The sequence below is a fragment of the Saprolegnia parasitica genome, assembly GCF_000151545.1.
Source record: "Saprolegnia parasitica CBS 223.65 unplaced genomic scaffold supercont2.7, whole genome shotgun sequence".
Classification (NCBI taxonomy): Eukaryota; Oomycota; class Saprolegniomycetes; order Saprolegniales; family Saprolegniaceae; genus Saprolegnia; species Saprolegnia parasitica.
Genome location: NW_012156401.1, coordinates 287,795 through 303,841, shown reverse-complemented (window position 1 = coordinate 303,841; position 16,047 = coordinate 287,795). Strand labels below are relative to the sequence as shown.

The window sequence follows — 16,047 nt, the reverse complement described above, 5'->3', positions numbered from 1 at the left end:
GTCGTGTTGTCGTCCATGTATTATTCTGTGTTCCTGTCAATGCTAAAGGCCCGCAGCTGGTGTCGCAGGAGGCTAATACCGCCAGCTGGCATGACTTGATGTGCCTCTACGAGCCGCATTGGCCAGTCTCTCCCGCGCACGATGCTGCTCTCGTCGTCGTCCAAGCGTAGCCGGATCCCCGACGATGTCCTCGAGTTCCATCTCAAGCACATGAACGAGTGGGTGGCCGACCGCGACCGGCCACAGTGCGTCATTTGCATCCGCCGCTTCAACACCTTTGTCCGCAAGCACCATTGCCGCGCCTGTGGCGAAGTCGTGTGCAGCCAGTGCTCGCTGCACCGACACGTCCGCGACGTCCTGCCGCGCCCGTCCCTCAGTGCCCACCACCATCATCATCCGCAGCAGCGAACCTCGTCGATCAAGAACGCGACGATCCTCACAGTGCGCATCTGCATGGACTGCATTGGCGAAGTCCAAGTCTACCGCAACTCGGCCGCGCCACCAACGCTGCTGCCGCTCTCGCAGAGCCACCAAAGCACCAACAGCTACTCGTTCGGCAACATGGAGGCCGAAGAGACGCGGCTGCTCGCGCTCTCGTCTTTTGCGATCCTCGACACAACAGTCGAGGCCGAGTACAACGCCGTGTGCCAAGCGGCCGCCAAGACCTTTGGCTGCAGCGTCGCCGCGATCGGCTTTCTCGATGGAATGCGGCAGTGGTACAAAGCCTCGCTCGGCATCGCGCATGCGCAGCTCCCGCGCGAACTCGCGCTCTGCACGTACCTCATTGAGAATCGCATGACCAAGCCGCTCGTGGTCCGCGATCTCACGCTCGACAAGCGGTTCGCCGAGAACCCGCTCGTCACGGGGCCGGCGCACATTCGGTTCTACGTCGCAGTGCCGATCGTGACGATGGACGGACAAGTCATTGGCACCATCATGGTGCTGGACACGGCACCGCGCGACGGTGTCGACGCCCGGGCCGTCGATATGCTTGTGCACCTCTCGTCCATCGTGATGGAGATGCTCGAAGAGAACCGACGGCGCGAGCGCAACCGGCTCACAGCGATTGAAGAGTGCTCGATCGAGTCGGGCGGGTCGTCGTTCCGGCGGAACCTCTCGTCGTTCATGGGCCGGACCTCGAATGCGTCGGCGGATACGTTTCTGCAAGCGCCCCCCGAGCCATCGCCGATCCCAGAGGTCGACGAAAGGTCGCCAATGACGACCAAAAAAGCGACTGAGTCGATCGTGGGGTCGCTCGAGCGCCACAAGCCCAAGCTCGTGGCCACGTCGGCGGCGGCGGTCGCGGAGCAGCAACACTCGTTCTGGCAGCTCCTCTCCAAGATCTCCGAGACGCAGCAGTTGCTGGCCGAGCAGCAAAATTCGATGCTCGACAAGCTGAGCCAGCAGATTGCCCGCATCGACCGCCTCGAAGATGCAATGGGCCACGCACAGGACCACCTGCGCACACTAAAGAGCCAAGTGGATGCGATGGAGTCGGACCCGACCGAGTACATCACGATATAGTAACAACAACTCTTCTCCATAGCAAATCGTAGCGAGGTTAGGTGACGGCGCGGGGTGCGAAAATCGCGCGGACGGGAGGCCCGACGAGGAGTTGCAGCGATGGCGTTGGTGTGTCGTGGAGCACGCTTGCAAGGACGACCGCGTCGGCGAGTCGCAAACGGCGATCGAGGTAGACGGCCAGCAGCACCTACGACATCTATGCTAGCAACATCCGCAGATTTTAGTATCGTGCCACCCACCTGCGACGACGTCGGTATGCCATGCTCGGCCTCAATGTGCTCCTTAAGCTCGCGTATGGTCCACTGCATCTCGAAGGACGTCACGACGAGGCTCGTGTGCGTCGTCTCGCCCATGCACGTGAGCACGAGTCCTTGAGATGGGGCGGTGTCACCATCCGTGTTGGGCTTTTCCCGTGCCATATCCACGACCGGTCGCTGTCTCTGGTCGAGCATTTGTTGCTGGAGGATCACCATACGCTCGCGCTGTCGAAGCACTTGATGGCGTAATCGAGCTTCGGCAGTCGATGGTTTCTTGGTTTGGGGCTTTGTCTCGACGGGTGGCGTGGGGTTTACTGTGACAGACGTCGCTGACTTGGCCGCAGGACGCACTTGCGCTGGACTCGGCGTAGCACGAGACATCGCCTGTTTGGAGATGGGCGCTGCAGACTTTTCGGACGCCGCCGCCACGTCGTGGAGGTACAAGAGCACTTGTTCCGGAAAGCTATGGGCTTCGACGGGCGCGTCGTGGACTCTCTCGACCGCCTCCAAGAACCGGTCCAGATCCACGCCTCCGGGCTGCAGTGGGAATCGATGCAGGACCCGCGACCACTCGACGGCCGTCCACGGACACCCGAGGTCCAGCAAACGACTGCGAAAAGTGGCTTCCGAGACACCACTATCTTGGTGGTGATCGCGGAAGGCCCACTCGAGGTATTCGGTGGCCACTTTGGCCTGGCCTTTCCGAACGCGGAGGCGATAGACCTTCGTGTCGTTCTTGTGCTGCTTTTGAAACACGCTGAAGTCGACTTTGGAGCGCTTTGTGGTCGTGCGTTGGAGGTAGTCGACGAGCTTGAGGAGCGTCTAGCCACACTTGTCATTCCCAGACGTTTCTTGTATCGAGATGGCCGCACCAGCGTCATTTGCTGGACGCTGGGCGACGCATAGCTCCTCCGGACGACAATGTCCTTGAGCGCATTCTCCCACGGATTGTCTATCACCGAAGGGGTTGATACAAAGTGGACACAAAGACAGCACGCACCGTCCAGTTTGAGTGTCTCGAGCACGAGCTGCGACGTTGTGTTAGGGTGACGGTGCGCCAGGAACGCGGTCCATGCCAATGGTAGTGTGCTCAGTCGATTCCGCGACAGATCCAAGTGCGTCAGTGTTGCCACATTGCTCAATTCCGGCGGCACCTATCCAGTCCACTTGACTACAGCTGGATTGGATAGTGTAGTGGCATGGATAGACATGTAGTACACTGGATAAATGGTTGGTGTGTGCGTGGAGCGAAGCCAGGGCCGGTGCGCTTCCGATACTGGAAGGGAGATCGTTGAGGACATTGGCGTGCACGAAAAGGTGCTGCAGCATCGGCATGGCAAACAGAGACGACGGTAGCTCCCGGAGACAGTTGTGCCGCAAGTCCACCTCGGTGCACACAACAAGGCAGGAAAAGTCGATGGGCCCGAGGTCGCGTAGCTGGTTGTGCCCAAGACTGAGCGACTGCAGCTTGGTGAGATCACGGAGCTCAAATGGCATGCCCTCGAGGCTGTTGTACGACAAGGTACACCGCGCCAGCTGCCGCAGATGACGTCGCTCTGGCACGCCCGGTCCTTCGCCTGTCCGAGACGCGATCATGCACTAGCAGTTCACGCTTTGATTCATACTGTGGTGTGCGATCTGGTTGTGGTGAAAGGAGGCGTCGACAAGCGCGTCCAGGTGTGCCAACCACGCAGGTAGCGCCTTGAGCGCATTGCGGTGACAAGAGAGGGTTGTGAGGGCATCGCAGCACCCAAGTGTACTGGGAAGCGATGATAGTCGGTTGTCGTGGAGCTGCAGGCTGCGGAGCTGACGCCACGACTCGACGACGGTCTCGGAGAGCGCCACGAGCTGGTTGCTCGATAGGTTGCATGTCTCGAGCAGAGTCCAAGACCGGCACATCTGCGCACCCATCTAACTTGAGCATAAAGACAGTGTCAGATGGACCAACCTCGGGAAGGGTTGTAAGCGTATTGTTGGAGAGGTCCAGCTCCTAGGCACTGAAATGAGGTACCGCTGATCTCGTCGCGGTGCGTACGCGCAGCTGCGGCCAGAGCACGCGCACGTTGGGGAGGCTCTCCTTGCGGAGCTGGTTGCTACGCACTCTCTCATGGCCCTTGTTCATATATTACTACAATCGTACTGGGACGCCCGCAAGATGCGCAAGTGCACGAGCTCCACACTCGTGGCGGGCAAGTGCCAGAGCCCCAAGTGCGCAATGTCCAATTCGATGAGACCCGAGAGCGCCGCAGCGTCCGGAAGCGTCGTCAGCACGGGCGTGATGTGCAGCGCCTCGAGGCGATGCAGCTGGTCAAACACAGTCTTGGCAGCGCTCACATCGGCGGCCAAGACGGCGCCCGAGACACTTGCTCGTGTTAGCGACAGGCACGCCTCGCGCAGACGGCCACAGAGCCCGCGCACCCGCGTCTCGAGGTCGCGCAGCTCGTGGGCGATGCCACTTCGCCGCTGCTGGGCCTTTTGCGCCAAGCGCGCGTCAGCAGCCTGCTGCAAGAGTGTATCGCACATGGCTCTCTCACGCTGCCACGTCATTGGCACGGGCTCCATCGCGAGAACATGCCAAGTAGTGTCTACGCGTATTGACATCATCAATGCCATCCCAATCGACCTGCGGACGTAGTACGGAGGAAGCGAACAAAGTCTGCGTCATTGTCCATGCCGTCGCTCTGAAGGCGATGGAAGCGCATCCACTCGGTCAGCGTCAGCGCTGGCTCTGCAAAGTGCAAACTCAAACTCCAAATATCCATCAAAACTGTACCGTCGAACGACTGCAACCACTGCAACGTCGCAGCAAACGCAGGCATGACGTCGCGTGCGTGGTTCTCCTTGAGCAGCGCGACGAGCTTGTAAATCCGCAGTCGCTCGTCGTGGCTGTTGGACACCGGCGCGCGCGGCCAGAGCATGTAGAACGCAAACTGCATGCAGCGTTCGCGGGGCGGCGGCGACGTCTCCAGTAGCGTCAGGAAGCGCTGCATGTCGACGCTGCCATCGCCACGGACGTCGCAGTGCACGAGCATGAGCGCAATGCGGTCTGGCGAGAGCACGTGGTCGGACACGAGGCACGGAGCGATCGCCACTTCTACCTCGTGCCGGGCCATATACCGCTCCGAGGTAAACGCGAGCGACTGCAGCGAGTTGTCTCTTGCGTGGACAAGGCGACGGAGGCGTCGGAACCCGTCGTGCAAGTCGCTCAAGTACGCGTCAGTCTGCGCGCCGAGCGCCGCATGCAGCGCCTGGAGGTCGGCGTCCATGAAGTGGGCGTCATAGTACGGCAGCGCCAGGCGTTTGTTGAGGGTGCGATCAAGCTCGGCCATCTCGAGGGTGAGCGCGGCGCCGACACTAACCATATTTGCGGCGGTCGTCTCGGCGCGAAGCCATAGCTCGATCGACGGTGCAGGTGTCGCCGTCGTCGTTGCCGGCAGGCGCTTCTTCACGGCCGACGATGGGCGGACGGTCGACGGCCCCGAGGCTACTACTGCCTCGGTGGCAAGCGAGAGGAGCTCGGTTGCGACGCGGATGGCCTCGGCCGCACTTAGCTCTGGCGCCGTCTTGGACGCCCAGTGCGCTACCGTCATGGTACGAAACAACTCAAAAGGGTGCTAAAATTAACGCTTAAATCTTGCTCTTGATCTGCGCCTCCCGACGACGGCTCCACGCAGTCACCATCTCGGGGGGCATGCCCGGCTCGCGATAAATGTGCTGGCCGCCGTCCGAGACGATCGTGTGGCCCGTGATGTTGGCGCCGCCACGCGAGACGAGGAAGACGGCGAGGTGTGCGATCTCGAGCTTCGTGCCCATGCGGCGCAGCGCCGTCACGTCCTTGATCATGTCTTCGGCCGCGTCACCCGCGAGCTTGTTCATGCCAGGCGTGTCCGCGATCGGCCCAGGCGCAATGCCGACGACGCGGATATTGTGGCGGCCCCACTCGAGCGCAAGCGACCGCGTGATCGAGTCGACGGCCGCTTTCGCCGCCGACGCATGCACCTGGTACCACGTTGCGAACAGATGCAGGTTGGCGCTAATGTTGAGCACGACGCCGTCACCTTTCAGGTGCGGAAAGGCCGCGCGGCTCATGTTGAATGTCCCGACCGTGTCAATGTCGAGAACGGTGCGGAACGCGTTCGTCGAGAGGTCTTCCGCCGTGCTGAGAAAGTTGCCCGCGGCGCAGTTGACCAAGACGTTCAAGAGGCCGTACGTCGACATGGCCTTGGCGACGGCTGCGCTGGCGTCCTCCGGCTTGCGCACGTCGCCTGCAACGAATGTCGCCGTGATGCCGTCGGCCGTCAGCGAGGCCACCGCCGCTTCGAGCACCGGTGCACGGCGCCCCATGAGGACAACTTTGGCGCCGAAGCGGCCGAGCTGGCGCGCGATCTCGAGACCAATGCCCGAGCCGCCGCCCGTCACGAGCGCGACGCGGTCCTTGCACACGTCGGCCACAAACATGGCAAATTGCACTCTGCCCGATCCACGCCGGGATCGGGGCCACTTGAGGATAAACGCACGCAACTCTTGCTTGATCCCAGGCTGGTATGGAGGACCACCACGCCGCTCTCTCTATCATAGGGTCGCTACTCTAAGTCAATGAAGCTCTTATGCGTGCCCCTATTGCGGGGCTGCGCCATGTACACAGGGCATTGCGCGTGAAGCATGGAACGACCCTAAGTGGCGTCCATCTAGCCTCGCTGATTGGTAAACCAAAGCTACTTTTTCCGATTTCTAATCCGACTCAACGTGCAATCTGGCGCGGCAGCCAAAGGACCAAACACTTGCTTGGACGCTCGAAAGGTGGTCGGTATTTGGGCTTGCTACTGCTTGGACGAGCTAGTAGGCACCAGACAAGACAACAGGCGACTCTCTATTTATGGCCCCCGGTCCAGAGGAGCTCTGAGACGGGCGTCCTACATTGCACAAGATGGCGGCACACTTTAAACTTGGAACAGCATGATGGCGCCTCGACCACTATAAATACCGGTCTCGATCGTCTGCACCTCGACGCTCTCATTCTGCAATCGGAGGTCCATGGCGCTGCGTGCGATCTGGAGCGGTCTTCTGCTGGCGGCGATGCTCCTCTCCAGCGTCGATGGTTGCAACGTCACCGCGCTGCGGGCGCACTTTGCGCGCTGGCGCCACTCGGCTGCAGGTCAAATGGCGTCGCAGCGTGGGTTTCTCAAGAGCAACCATACGCTCGAACGCTACTTTAACGCGCGGCTTCGCGCCCGGGCACTGCGGCTCGCGAACCCCCGCGCGACCTTTGGTATCACGCCATACGCGCTCTTGACACCGCTCGAGTTTCTCAATTGGGTCGACCCCGACCGCACCTTCCAGCTCAACGATTCGAGCATCGTCGACCGTGGTTTTGCGACCGCCGACTGGACGATTGTCGACGACGCCAATCCGGACGAGTGGCACATTGATGTTGTGCACGACGGCCGCGTGGTCGCACCACCGACGTTGCCCGCCGACGCGCCCAACGTGTCGACGCCTGTCGTCTGGCAGATTGACCACACGCGCTGCTTTACGACGCCGCCACGCTTCCAGGGCCGGTGCGGCAACTGCTGGGCCTTCGCGTCCAACGCCGCGATTGAAGGCGCGTACTGCGCCAAGTTCAACACCACGATCGCGCTCTCCGACCAATATGTCACCACGTGCAGCGACAACAACGGCGGCGGCTGCAACGGCGGCACGACGGTGGCTGGTATGAACTTTACACGGTTCGGGGCGTGTGCGCTGGCAGACGCGCCGTTCACACTGGGAAAAACTGGCGCCGGTGCCGCGTGCCGGCCCTGCGCCAAGCCGCTGGCGCTCGGTGTTTCGGGCGTCGGCCGCGTCGCCAAATCGGTGGCGGCCTTTACGCGGACGCTCGCCAAGTCGCCGATTGCCGTAAGCTTGAGTGCGGGCAACCCGGCGTGGCAGTTCTACGTCGGTGGCGTCTTGACGTCAGGGCACAACGCGAGCGCGCCACTGGACCACGCCGTGACCATCGTCGGGTACGGCGTCGCCAACGGCGTTCCGGTCTGGAAGATCCGCAACTCGTGGGGCACCAAGTGGGGCGAAGGCGGCTACATGCTTCTGAGCGCCTCGACCAACGACACCAGCCACGGGCTCTTCCACGTCCTCGCCCAAGGCTTTGTGCCGCTGCTGTAATAGCCTCCTCACGTGTGTGTATCCCAATGGATTGTGATTCGTATGTTGGTTGTGCACCTTTTGCTCTTGCAAAGTAGGTCGTGCGATTCTACGAGCGCTCGAGGCAATGCAGGATACGTGGCCGCCAGCGTCGCCATCCTGGCCTTGCCTGTCTGCCACGACATGAGGAGGCCATGCCTGTCTTTTCTCGCCGCCACAGCGTCCGTGGGCATGTGTCAATGGTCCTCTACTACGTACTACGTTGCTTCATCGCGGCAAAGCTCTACGATGCTGCGTGCGATTCCTGGTGGGCAGCGTCGGCGCCTGGAACGCTGCGGTCGGTGACGATCGTCGAGTACACGTGCAGATTCGTAAGTTAGCAGCGTAGCTATCACTCGTCCTTGTCCTTGCGCAGGCGCGGTCGCCACTGGATCGGGTTGCGGTTGAAGTACGGCCAGTTGGGCAGCGTGAGGACGACGGCCGTCGCGCAGGCGGCGCCCCAGGCGTAGAGCGGGTAGGTGAAGTCCTGCTGGAGGAAGCCATAGATCCATGCCGGTGTGCAGAAGACGATGAAGATGATGCGCATCATCTTCTCGGCGAGCGCTTGCCCCGCGTAGTCGACCATGGTTCGGCGGATGTTTTGGCGTGTGACCGGCCACGTGGAAGGCGGTCATCTTGCGGCGAGTATACCATACAAATCGAACGTTGTTTGACATACATTTCACACTATTCGACGTTTTACCTTTTGGGCAAATAGTGTCAGCCATGAGGCCGAGATATCTTTTATTCGATTCTTATTTCTTTTATTCTCGTGAAGCCACAAACCACACTAACACGCGCAAGCCTACGCGGCCGCATAGGACAGCTTCCACTGATGGCGATCTCAACGATCGCTGCACCGATCGCGTGGCGCTGCAAGGGACTCTCGGTTCGGATTTAAAGACCCCACGATCGCGTTCTTTTAATGCTTTGGGACACTTGAAGACGCCGTTTCTATTAAAGAAACGAAACCGTGCGTTCTTCTTTTGCGCTCGCCCCCGTCGTTTCACACTAGATCTTTCCAAGTCGAGCAACCATGGACGAGAAGGAAGCGGCCGGAAGCGACGTCGAGACCAAGACGACCGAGTCCAAGCGCCGGGCGTCCGACTCGGACGACGACGACCGCGCGCCGGACGCCCCATCCGCCGACGTCGTCGCGCTCCGCGATGGGTACAACCAGACGTACATCATCCAGTCGAGCAAGACGCATCTGCATGAGGTGCTCTTCCGCTGCGGCAACTGGTGCTACACGGGCAAGGTCGACCTCGGCGACCCCGAGATCGCGCTCGCCGACTTGCCCGTCGTGATTCCGGCGCTCCAGAAGCAGCAGGGCTCGCTGCAGTTCCTCTGCGAGTGGAAGCAGATCCCGGCCACGTCGCCGTATGCGATGCCCCTCGAGACGCTCTACGACGCGTTCGACTTTATTGGCGCCGAGCTCGCGTCCAAGGCCATCGAGAAGAAGCTCATGAAGGCGGCGCAGGACAACACGTGGGTCGACGACGACGCGGACGCCAAGAATTTCTTCGAGCTCGAGACGGGCGGCTTTGACTGTTTTGACGTACGCTGGTCCAATCCTTGTCAACCGAGAGGCCTCATAACACGCCGCCTAGGGTATCGACCTTGTTGCGAGCAAGACTTTTGTCCGCGGCCTCGTCTTGGTCGTCATCTACTACCAGGTAGCAACGACATTTTGCACTCATGTATCGTGCTGACAGGAGCGTAGCGGAGCTTTTACGTGGTGCTTCAAGAAGGCGTCGGCGAGCAGCCACTGCTCGACGTGCGCTTCCCAGATCTGACGCAGCACCTCCAAGGCGTGCACCTGCGCCACTACCAAGAGAATTTTATGAACATGAAGAAGCTCGTGCTGTGGCAAGCGATGCCGAGCGACAGCAAGCCCAAGAGCCCACCCAAGACGTTTCAGATGCAATGCAAGGACGTGAGTGGCACCGGCTACAACCAAACGTTCTTGATCCAGCGCACACAGCCGCGTACGCCTACTCGCACAAGTACGATCGACTAACTAGCTTCTCGTGCATAGTCGAAGGCCACCCCGAGAGCAAACTCCGCGAAGTGCTCTTTCGCTTTGGGAGCTGGTGCTACAACGGACACGTCGACCTCGGCCCCAAGCTCGAGCTCTCGGATATCCCCGTGGTCATCCCGATGCTGCGCCGGCAGCAGAGCGCCCTTGTACGTCTCCTCTACCGTCATGTTAGACCATGTTCCATGCCTGGAGTAGACGTTCATGTGCGAAGTCACCAAGATGCCAGCGACGTCCCTCTTTGCGTCAACGATGGAGTACATTGCGAGCATTGTTCCTGCGATCCAATCGGAGCTCGCGGCCACTGAAGAGATTCTTGCCGGTCTCCAGAAGAAAAGCGACGGCAACGACGTCAGTCGGTGGCTCAACGACGAGGCCGCCGAATGCTTCTTCGAGCTCGGCATTGAGCCCACACCACAGCTCAAGGTAGCCCCGTGTCGAACAATCCACTTGATACAAACAAATGGGTAGCATGTCGAAGCGATTGCGTGCAAGGTGTACACGGGCACGCTCGTCATGATCGTGCTCTACTACGACAACGCCTTTTACGTGCACATTGAAGACGGCGAAGACGAGCAGCCGCTTCTGGACACGCGGTTTCCGGACGTCACGTGCCAAAAGAACGGCTTTCAAGTATCTAAAATGTGTGCGGATGATCCTTCCTTCACATCGCATCTGGCATTAGGTCAAGACGCTCCGCAATGGCGTCAAGGGCTTCCCAGAGCTCCGCAAGATTTCGCTTTGGAAGGTCAAGTATGGCGACGGCGACGGCGACGAGGAGCCCGAGACCATGAGTCTCATTGCGCAAAAGAAGGTGTTGCATGGCCAGGTCGCGGCGCTGGACCTCGGCGCGGACGCCAAGACGACCGAGCGCCGAAAGGAAGAGGACGTGAAAGGCGGGTCTCCAACCAACCGCAAAATCAACATGCCCCACCACATTGCGCCACTCAAGACGAGCACAAACCTCAAGTCCAAGCTCAAGGACCTCGGGCCCGTCGAGTCGCTCAAGGCGCCGTGGGACGAGACCGGTCGGCCCGTGCTCGGAAGCCGCAAATAAGACGCCAAAACGCGTCGCCAATACGTGTTGCTTGACCTATTCCAATCTTATGGGGCTTCGTGGATCTTCATCCAGTCGTCGACGACCGGATGCGCTGCGTAATCGCTCTGCGAGAGCGACACTGCCATGGCATCGGACGTTGAGCCATAGACGGAGGCACCGACCCACGTCATGAGGTTGGGCGGGAACGCAGTCGCCACGACGCGCGCCGACATGTGCTCTGCTTGGAGCTCGTGCTGGAGCCGTGCGCGAAAGCCTGCGAACACGTGAACGTCAGCCGCACGAGCAGGAGGATAATTAAGCTACCGGGCAGCATGCACGTGCCACCAATGCACAGGATGTTTTCCGACAGCGCCTTTCGGGTATCGACGGGGCACTTGGCCAAGCAGTCGAGAATCGCATCGGGGATCGAGACAAGCTCGTCCGTGCCTACGACCAACGACCAACGGTAAAGGTATGCAATGGCAACGAGGCAGGTACCGGTGAAGAGCGGTTCCAAGCACTCGTGGCGGGCAGCCGCGGGCAGCTACAGCAGGAGGCGAGCGTCAAGCCAGAAGCGTTCGCCCATTGCATGATGGATAGATGAGACTACCGTGACCGCTTTTGGGGTATACGCAAAGAACTCGGCGTCTTCAACGACAAGAGCCTACCCTCATGCATGACGACGGATCCTTACTGCAGTCTCCGGTAGCTCGTACCTCGGAGGACGCGGGGAGGACAAAGCAAGCGCGCTCGAGGATGTCTTCGACGGGTGTATCGCGGGTCGGGATGTAGCCCTTGAGGCCGGCGCATGCATACTGGCTCGCGAGACCGGTCGCTACGGACAAGGTATAGTACATCCTAGACGAGGATAGTGATGGCGTACTCTTGTAGGCCGAGAGGATCGGCATGCGCTCAAAGACTGGGAGAACCCGCGTCTCGAGCCAGCCGACGTCGACTATGAGCGCCGTCACGTGGCTGGTCGCGTACAGCGCCGTGGTCGTCGCGGGCACGAAGAGCAGATGCTTGGCCTACGCTGCCTCGTACACGCTGCAGATGGCAATATGCAGGTTGAGACCTTGAAGACGAGAAGGAGGACGTCGTGGATGGCCTCGCGCAGGTTGCGCGGGAGGAGCAAGTCCTCGCAGACGACGAACCTTCGGCTCTTGGGTGTCACGCGGAGGTCGCTACCCAGACATCACCATGAAGTCATTGTCCTTGCAGAAGGATGCTGATCCATGGTCGTACTGAAAGCATACGCGGTAGAGATGGCCGCCCATGTAGTCGTGCCACTGGGCCTTGGAGAGCGGTGGCGTCTGGAGGAGCTTCTCGGCGAGCTACCTATCGATCGAGAGCGCGCCTCGTGGGGATGAAGCTGCGTACATCGTAGCGGAGGACCGACCGGGGGCTGCGCTCGCCCGAGATCCCGCTCTTGAGGTACCGACTCCCGACGTCGAGGACGATCGCATGCTTCTCCATGTTCATCATCGTCGCCAACATGCAGGGATCCGCCGGATAGGCTATCCGGATACGATCGCTCGATCGTTTTTTGATAATCTTTTTTATAAAGAATTGTTTTCATTTTAAAATACGTCGCGTGTACACTTTGTCTATCTCAAGAGTCTGTCTACCGTGCCGAGTCTATGATTCAAGGCGTCGTGGCTACAAAAGGGGTACTATTTGCGGGGTTAAAACTAACGGAACACTATGACGACGCAGCCTCCGAGTGCGCGTGGTAGCCGCCGGCAAACGTCGGGGGCAACCCCGTGTCCATACCAAGGTCCGAGAGAATCGTCTCGAGGCGGTCCACGATCGTCGCGAAGGACGGTCGCGACGGCGGGTCCGAGTCCCAGCACTCGCGAATCAGGCTCGCATACGCTGGGTCGACCTAAATTCACGCCACGCTTAGACAAGCGAGTGTTTGTGTACATGTTGTACCGTGTCGTCAATCACGGGGCGCAAGCCCTTGTTGATGGTCTGGTGGTAAAACTTGACAGGTGCCATGCCCAGAAACGGATTCTCGTGCACACCGGCAATCATTTCCCACATGACAATCGCAAAACTAGTGGTTCAAATTCGAATCCCCCGAATATCCCGTGACAAATTACCTCCAGTTGTCGGCCTTGAACGTGTACCCAATGTCTTCGTCCAAAAGCACCTCGGGCGCGACCCTACGTCGATTCTTGTGAGCTCTCGGTTCGAGCGAAACGAGTCTTTACCAGCCGCTGGTGCCGCAGTGTGTAAAGGCCTGGGCGCCCACGTCGAGGACCTTGCTAATGCCAAAGTCGGCGACCTTGGCCCGCCAGTCGTCGTCCACGAGCAAGTTGTGCGACTAGAGGAGAATCCGATACAAGGATAGTTGCGTTTGGATAGCTGGGTACCTTGATATCGCGGTGGATGATGCGGTTCGCGTGCAAGTAGGCAATGCCGCGCGCTGCGTCGAGCACCATGCGCACTTTAAACTAGTCGCCAGCTTCGACGACTATCAATGTATCAAGCCAACACGTACCTTCCACGGAATCGTGGCAAACATGGCCTTGTTGTGGATCACGCTGTAGAGACTAGGATGCCATGGACGTAAGCGCTTCGAGCCTCGGCGACGCCAGCATTTTGCATACCTTTTTCGCGAGCAATATTCGGTTAAAATCATGAGCTTGGGGTTGATGCAGGCGCCAATGAAGAGCACAATGTTGGGGTGTTTGAGCTGCCGGAGCATCGCAACTTCTTGCGTGTAGTCTTGCATGATCTTGTCCGTCAAGCGCACATACCGAAACACCTTGATGGCCACCTAGCGCCACATATCTCCATATGCATTCATGCGACAGCGTAATCTCCACCTCGGCGATCGACTTTTTGGTCATCCACATGCCTCGGTACACGGTCGCACACTTGCCAATGCCGAGTTCGTTCTCTTTCCCATCGAGGAGCCGGATGCTCTCGTACGGAATGTCGAGGTACTGTTTCTGAGCTTCCAAGACCCGCATCTGGTTCTTGAGGTCGTCGACTTCGTTGGTGACGATCGCCGTGCTTCCATGGTCCTTGGCGTCGTCGTCGTCGTTGCGCGTTGTTTCGCCGTCGACGACCGGCTCGAGCGGCTCGCGCTTGGATTTTTCTTCCAAAAGGTCTTGCGTCGCGCTCATCGTGCGCTTGAGCTCGGCTTCGCGCGCTTCGACCGTGAGCTCGACTTCGTGTCGGCGCTCGGCCGAGAGACTCACCACGTCCGAGCCCGAGTTGAGCTACGATGCATCGTTATCGTACAAGAGTCCATTCATGGCAATAGATCCACCTGCTGCACGAGCTTGAAGAGCACCGAGTCGGCGCCAATGCTGAGGTCGTCGACGTGAATCTTGTCGCCGTGCTCAAGACCGATATCGTTCCGCAGCCGGTGCGAGTCGAGCTGCAAGATGGTCGCTTGGGACGTGGCGTGAAAGACTAGCCATGCCCATTTGCACCATGTCCATCATCCCGAGAGAGGTGCTACCATTATCCACGTCCTCTTTGGTGTGGAACCACACAAGGCGCTGGCGGTCTTCCGGAATGCCAATCACGCGCGTGATCTCGCTTTTCAGGTCGGCTAGAATCGCTTCGCGCGAGATCTCGATGCACACGGCCGGCTGTGCATCGCCCGATGCTTGCACGCAGACCTAATGACGTTATGGGATGTCGATGCACATGGCCAAGGCGGATACGTACAACGCGGAGAAGCATGCGGTCGCTGTCGATGGATCGCCGGACGCGCTCGCGGATGGCTTCTTCCGAAATGTCCGACATGCTGCTGGCGAAAAAGTGAACCTACATCGCCCGCACCATCATCTTCCTTCTCATCATCATTTAAAGGCAAGGTAACGTACGTGGTGCTGGAAGAAGCGGTAGACCTCGCCCGCGTGCGCGTGCGCGTTGGCCGCCGAGACGACTTTGGATTCAAACGAGATCGACGTCGACGACGAAGTCGGCTCCATCATGGCCGACGACGTGTCGTCGTTGAAGATGTCCGAGTCGACACTGCCGCTGCGCAAGCGGGCACTCGGGCTCGTAATGTCCCACGACTGCCACGTGATGAGCACATACTTGGAGACATTGCCTTGCTGCATTGGCACGTCCAGTCGAATGTAAATGTACTTGACGCCGGTCGTCGTGAGCAAGCTCGAGCCCATGCCGCCAAGGCCTTTGAGCGCCTGGAGACCCGACTAATACACGCATGACGAGAGGTTCATCGGTCGCAAAGAAGAAGCGCATACCATGCCCGTCTCGAGGAGCACGAGCGTCGGCGCGTCGTCGTCGTTGTTGGTCGCATAGCCCGCAATGAGCCAATTGAACGGGTTGGCGTCGAGCCGCACGTCTTCGTAGGCGGCGACGACGGCCGGCGCGAATTCGATCGAGCGCACGAGGTTCAGCCGCTTCGTGACACTGCGCCGCTTCGTCATGGGCAAGAAGCGCCGCATCGACTCGGTGCTTTCGCACGCAAATCAGATCTGATGGATATCCAGTGGTGTGTACCTGAGGTCGGATGCACTCTTGAGCGTGACGTGCGCCATGCCGCCGAGATGCTCTTGGATGCGCTTGTGGAACTCCGTGTGCTTGGCGCGCAAGGCAAACGGCAGCGTCACGCCTTTCCAGCAAAACGAGACCGTGTACGCAACTGGGAACGAGAACGTGCCATTCGAGCGGGGCGTGCGCGGCGACGACGCCGAGAGCAGCGACGACGATGTGAGCGCATACTCCTCGGGCTCGATGCGGCAGAGACCATAGCAGAGCGACGACGGGTCGAAGAGCGCTTCGGGCCAGTTGTGCTCGTCCGAAATGGGTCCTGCGCCGGTCGCGAGCACGTCGAGGCAGACCTCGTTGCTGTGGCTCGGGGTCGACGCAAGGACAAAGCCGAGGATGGCCCACGTGGCAGTCCCGTTCAGCTTGCGGACCTCGTCCAGCGCCGGGTCGACGTTGTGGAAGAGCTGCTCGTCCGAGGTCCGCCCGACCGGCGGCTTGCTCGAGAGCCCCGCAAAGCCAAACATGTCTCG

General features: G+C 59.8%; 8 protein-coding genes across 8 annotated transcripts; 3 read left to right on the top strand and 5 right to left on the bottom strand.

Moving 5' to 3' along the window:
- The first annotated feature begins 112 nt into the window (after positions 1-112).
- On the top strand, positions 113-1,545 carry SPRG_02817 (hypothetical protein). The gene has a single exon (XM_012341404.1). The coding sequence runs from the start codon at positions 142-144 to the stop codon at positions 1,522-1,524; it is 1,383 nt and encodes a 460-aa protein (XP_012196794.1). The 5' UTR covers positions 113-141; the 3' UTR covers positions 1,525-1,545.
- Positions 1,516-5,371, bottom strand: SPRG_02816 (hypothetical protein; the record flags this gene model as incomplete). Its single annotated transcript, XM_012341403.1, has 11 exons — positions 1,516-1,711; positions 1,764-2,603; positions 2,654-2,733; positions 2,782-2,935; positions 3,000-3,358; positions 3,407-3,680; positions 3,730-3,771; positions 3,817-3,874; positions 3,922-4,366; positions 4,420-4,509; positions 4,555-5,371. 11 exons carry the CDS (start codon positions 5,369-5,371, stop codon positions 1,562-1,564), a joined length of 3,309 nt encoding a protein of 1,102 aa, XP_012196793.1. The 3' UTR covers positions 1,516-1,561.
- Positions 5,372-5,389: 18 nt separating this feature from the next.
- On the bottom strand, positions 5,390-6,247 carry SPRG_02815 (hypothetical protein). Its single transcript, XM_012341402.1, has one exon. It carries the CDS (start codon positions 6,237-6,239, stop codon positions 5,409-5,411), a length of 831 nt encoding a protein of 276 aa, XP_012196792.1. The 5' UTR covers positions 6,240-6,247; the 3' UTR covers positions 5,390-5,408.
- A 469-nt stretch (positions 6,248-6,716) lies between these two features.
- SPRG_02814 (hypothetical protein) lies at positions 6,717-7,995 on the top strand. The gene has a single exon (XM_012341401.1). It carries the CDS (start codon positions 6,816-6,818, stop codon positions 7,938-7,940), a length of 1,125 nt encoding a protein of 374 aa, XP_012196791.1. The 5' UTR covers positions 6,717-6,815; the 3' UTR covers positions 7,941-7,995.
- Positions 7,996-8,310: 315 nt separating this feature from the next.
- SPRG_02813 (hypothetical protein) lies at positions 8,311-8,593 on the bottom strand (the record flags this gene model as incomplete). Its single annotated transcript, XM_012341400.1, has 2 exons — positions 8,311-8,522; positions 8,572-8,593. The coding sequence occupies 2 exons, from the start codon at positions 8,591-8,593 to the stop codon at positions 8,311-8,313; spliced, it is 234 nt and encodes a 77-aa protein (XP_012196790.1).
- Positions 8,594-8,976: 383 nt separating this feature from the next.
- On the top strand, positions 8,977-11,116 carry SPRG_02812 (hypothetical protein). Its single transcript, XM_012341399.1, has 7 exons — positions 8,977-9,516; positions 9,569-9,634; positions 9,682-9,946; positions 9,997-10,145; positions 10,195-10,422; positions 10,468-10,629; positions 10,682-11,116. Exons 1-7 carry the CDS (start codon positions 8,995-8,997, stop codon positions 11,051-11,053), a joined length of 1,764 nt encoding a protein of 587 aa, XP_012196789.1. The 5' UTR covers positions 8,977-8,994; the 3' UTR covers positions 11,054-11,116.
- On the bottom strand, positions 11,077-12,529 carry SPRG_02811 (hypothetical protein). The gene is made up of 9 exons (XM_012341398.1): positions 12,416-12,529; positions 12,281-12,369; positions 12,111-12,219; positions 11,919-12,063; positions 11,752-11,870; positions 11,646-11,699; positions 11,534-11,579; positions 11,360-11,482; positions 11,077-11,309 (listed from the first exon to the last, which is right to left on the bottom strand). Exons 1-9 carry the CDS (start codon positions 12,518-12,520, stop codon positions 11,101-11,103), a joined length of 999 nt encoding a protein of 332 aa, XP_012196788.1. The 5' UTR covers positions 12,521-12,529; the 3' UTR covers positions 11,077-11,100.
- Positions 12,530-12,691: 162 nt separating this feature from the next.
- On the bottom strand, positions 12,692-16,041 carry SPRG_02810 (TKL/DRK protein kinase; the record flags this gene model as incomplete). Its single annotated transcript, XM_012341397.1, has 14 exons — positions 12,692-12,920; positions 12,971-13,094; positions 13,141-13,203; positions 13,252-13,364; positions 13,414-13,494; positions 13,542-13,593; positions 13,651-13,820; positions 13,870-14,268; positions 14,319-14,464; positions 14,514-14,676; positions 14,726-14,824; positions 14,884-15,219; positions 15,271-15,484; positions 15,530-16,041. 14 exons carry the CDS (start codon positions 16,039-16,041, stop codon positions 12,738-12,740), a joined length of 2,655 nt encoding a protein of 884 aa, XP_012196787.1. The 3' UTR covers positions 12,692-12,737.
- Between the last annotated feature and the right edge of the window lie 6 nt (positions 16,042-16,047).

Excerpts from the sequence above, each read along its gene's own strand:
- SPRG_02817 (XM_012341404.1), top strand. The coding sequence starts at position 142 with ATGCTGCTCTCGTCGTCGTCCAAGCGTAGCCGGATCCCCGACGATGTC.
- SPRG_02812 (XM_012341399.1), top strand. The coding sequence starts at position 8,995 with ATGGACGAGAAGGAAGCGGCCGGAAGCGACGTCGAGACCAAGACGACC. Across the intron at positions 9,517-9,568 it reads GCGGCTTTGACTGTTTTGAC|GGTATCGACCTTGTTGCGAG; the intron begins GTACGCTGGTCC and ends CACGCCGCCTAG. Across the intron at positions 9,947-9,996 it reads GATCCAGCGCACACAGCCGC|TCGAAGGCCACCCCGAGAGC; the intron begins GTACGCCTACTC and ends TCTCGTGCATAG.
- SPRG_02815 (XM_012341402.1), bottom strand. The coding sequence starts at position 6,239 with ATGTTTGTGGCCGACGTGTGCAAGGACCGCGTCGCGCTCGTGACGGGC.
- SPRG_02814 (XM_012341401.1), top strand. The coding sequence starts at position 6,816 with ATGGCGCTGCGTGCGATCTGGAGCGGTCTTCTGCTGGCGGCGATGCTC.
- SPRG_02811 (XM_012341398.1), bottom strand. The coding sequence starts at position 12,520 with ATGATGAACATGGAGAAGCATGCGATCGTCCTCGACGTCGGGAGTCGG. Across the intron at positions 11,871-11,918 it reads GATCCTCTCGGCCTACAAGA|CGACCGGTCTCGCGAGCCAG; the intron begins GTACGCCATCAC and ends CCTTGTCCGTAG. Across the intron at positions 11,310-11,359 it reads TGGCACGTGCATGCTGCCCG|GCTTTCGCGCACGGCTCCAG; the intron begins GTAGCTTAATTA and ends ACGTGTTCGCAG.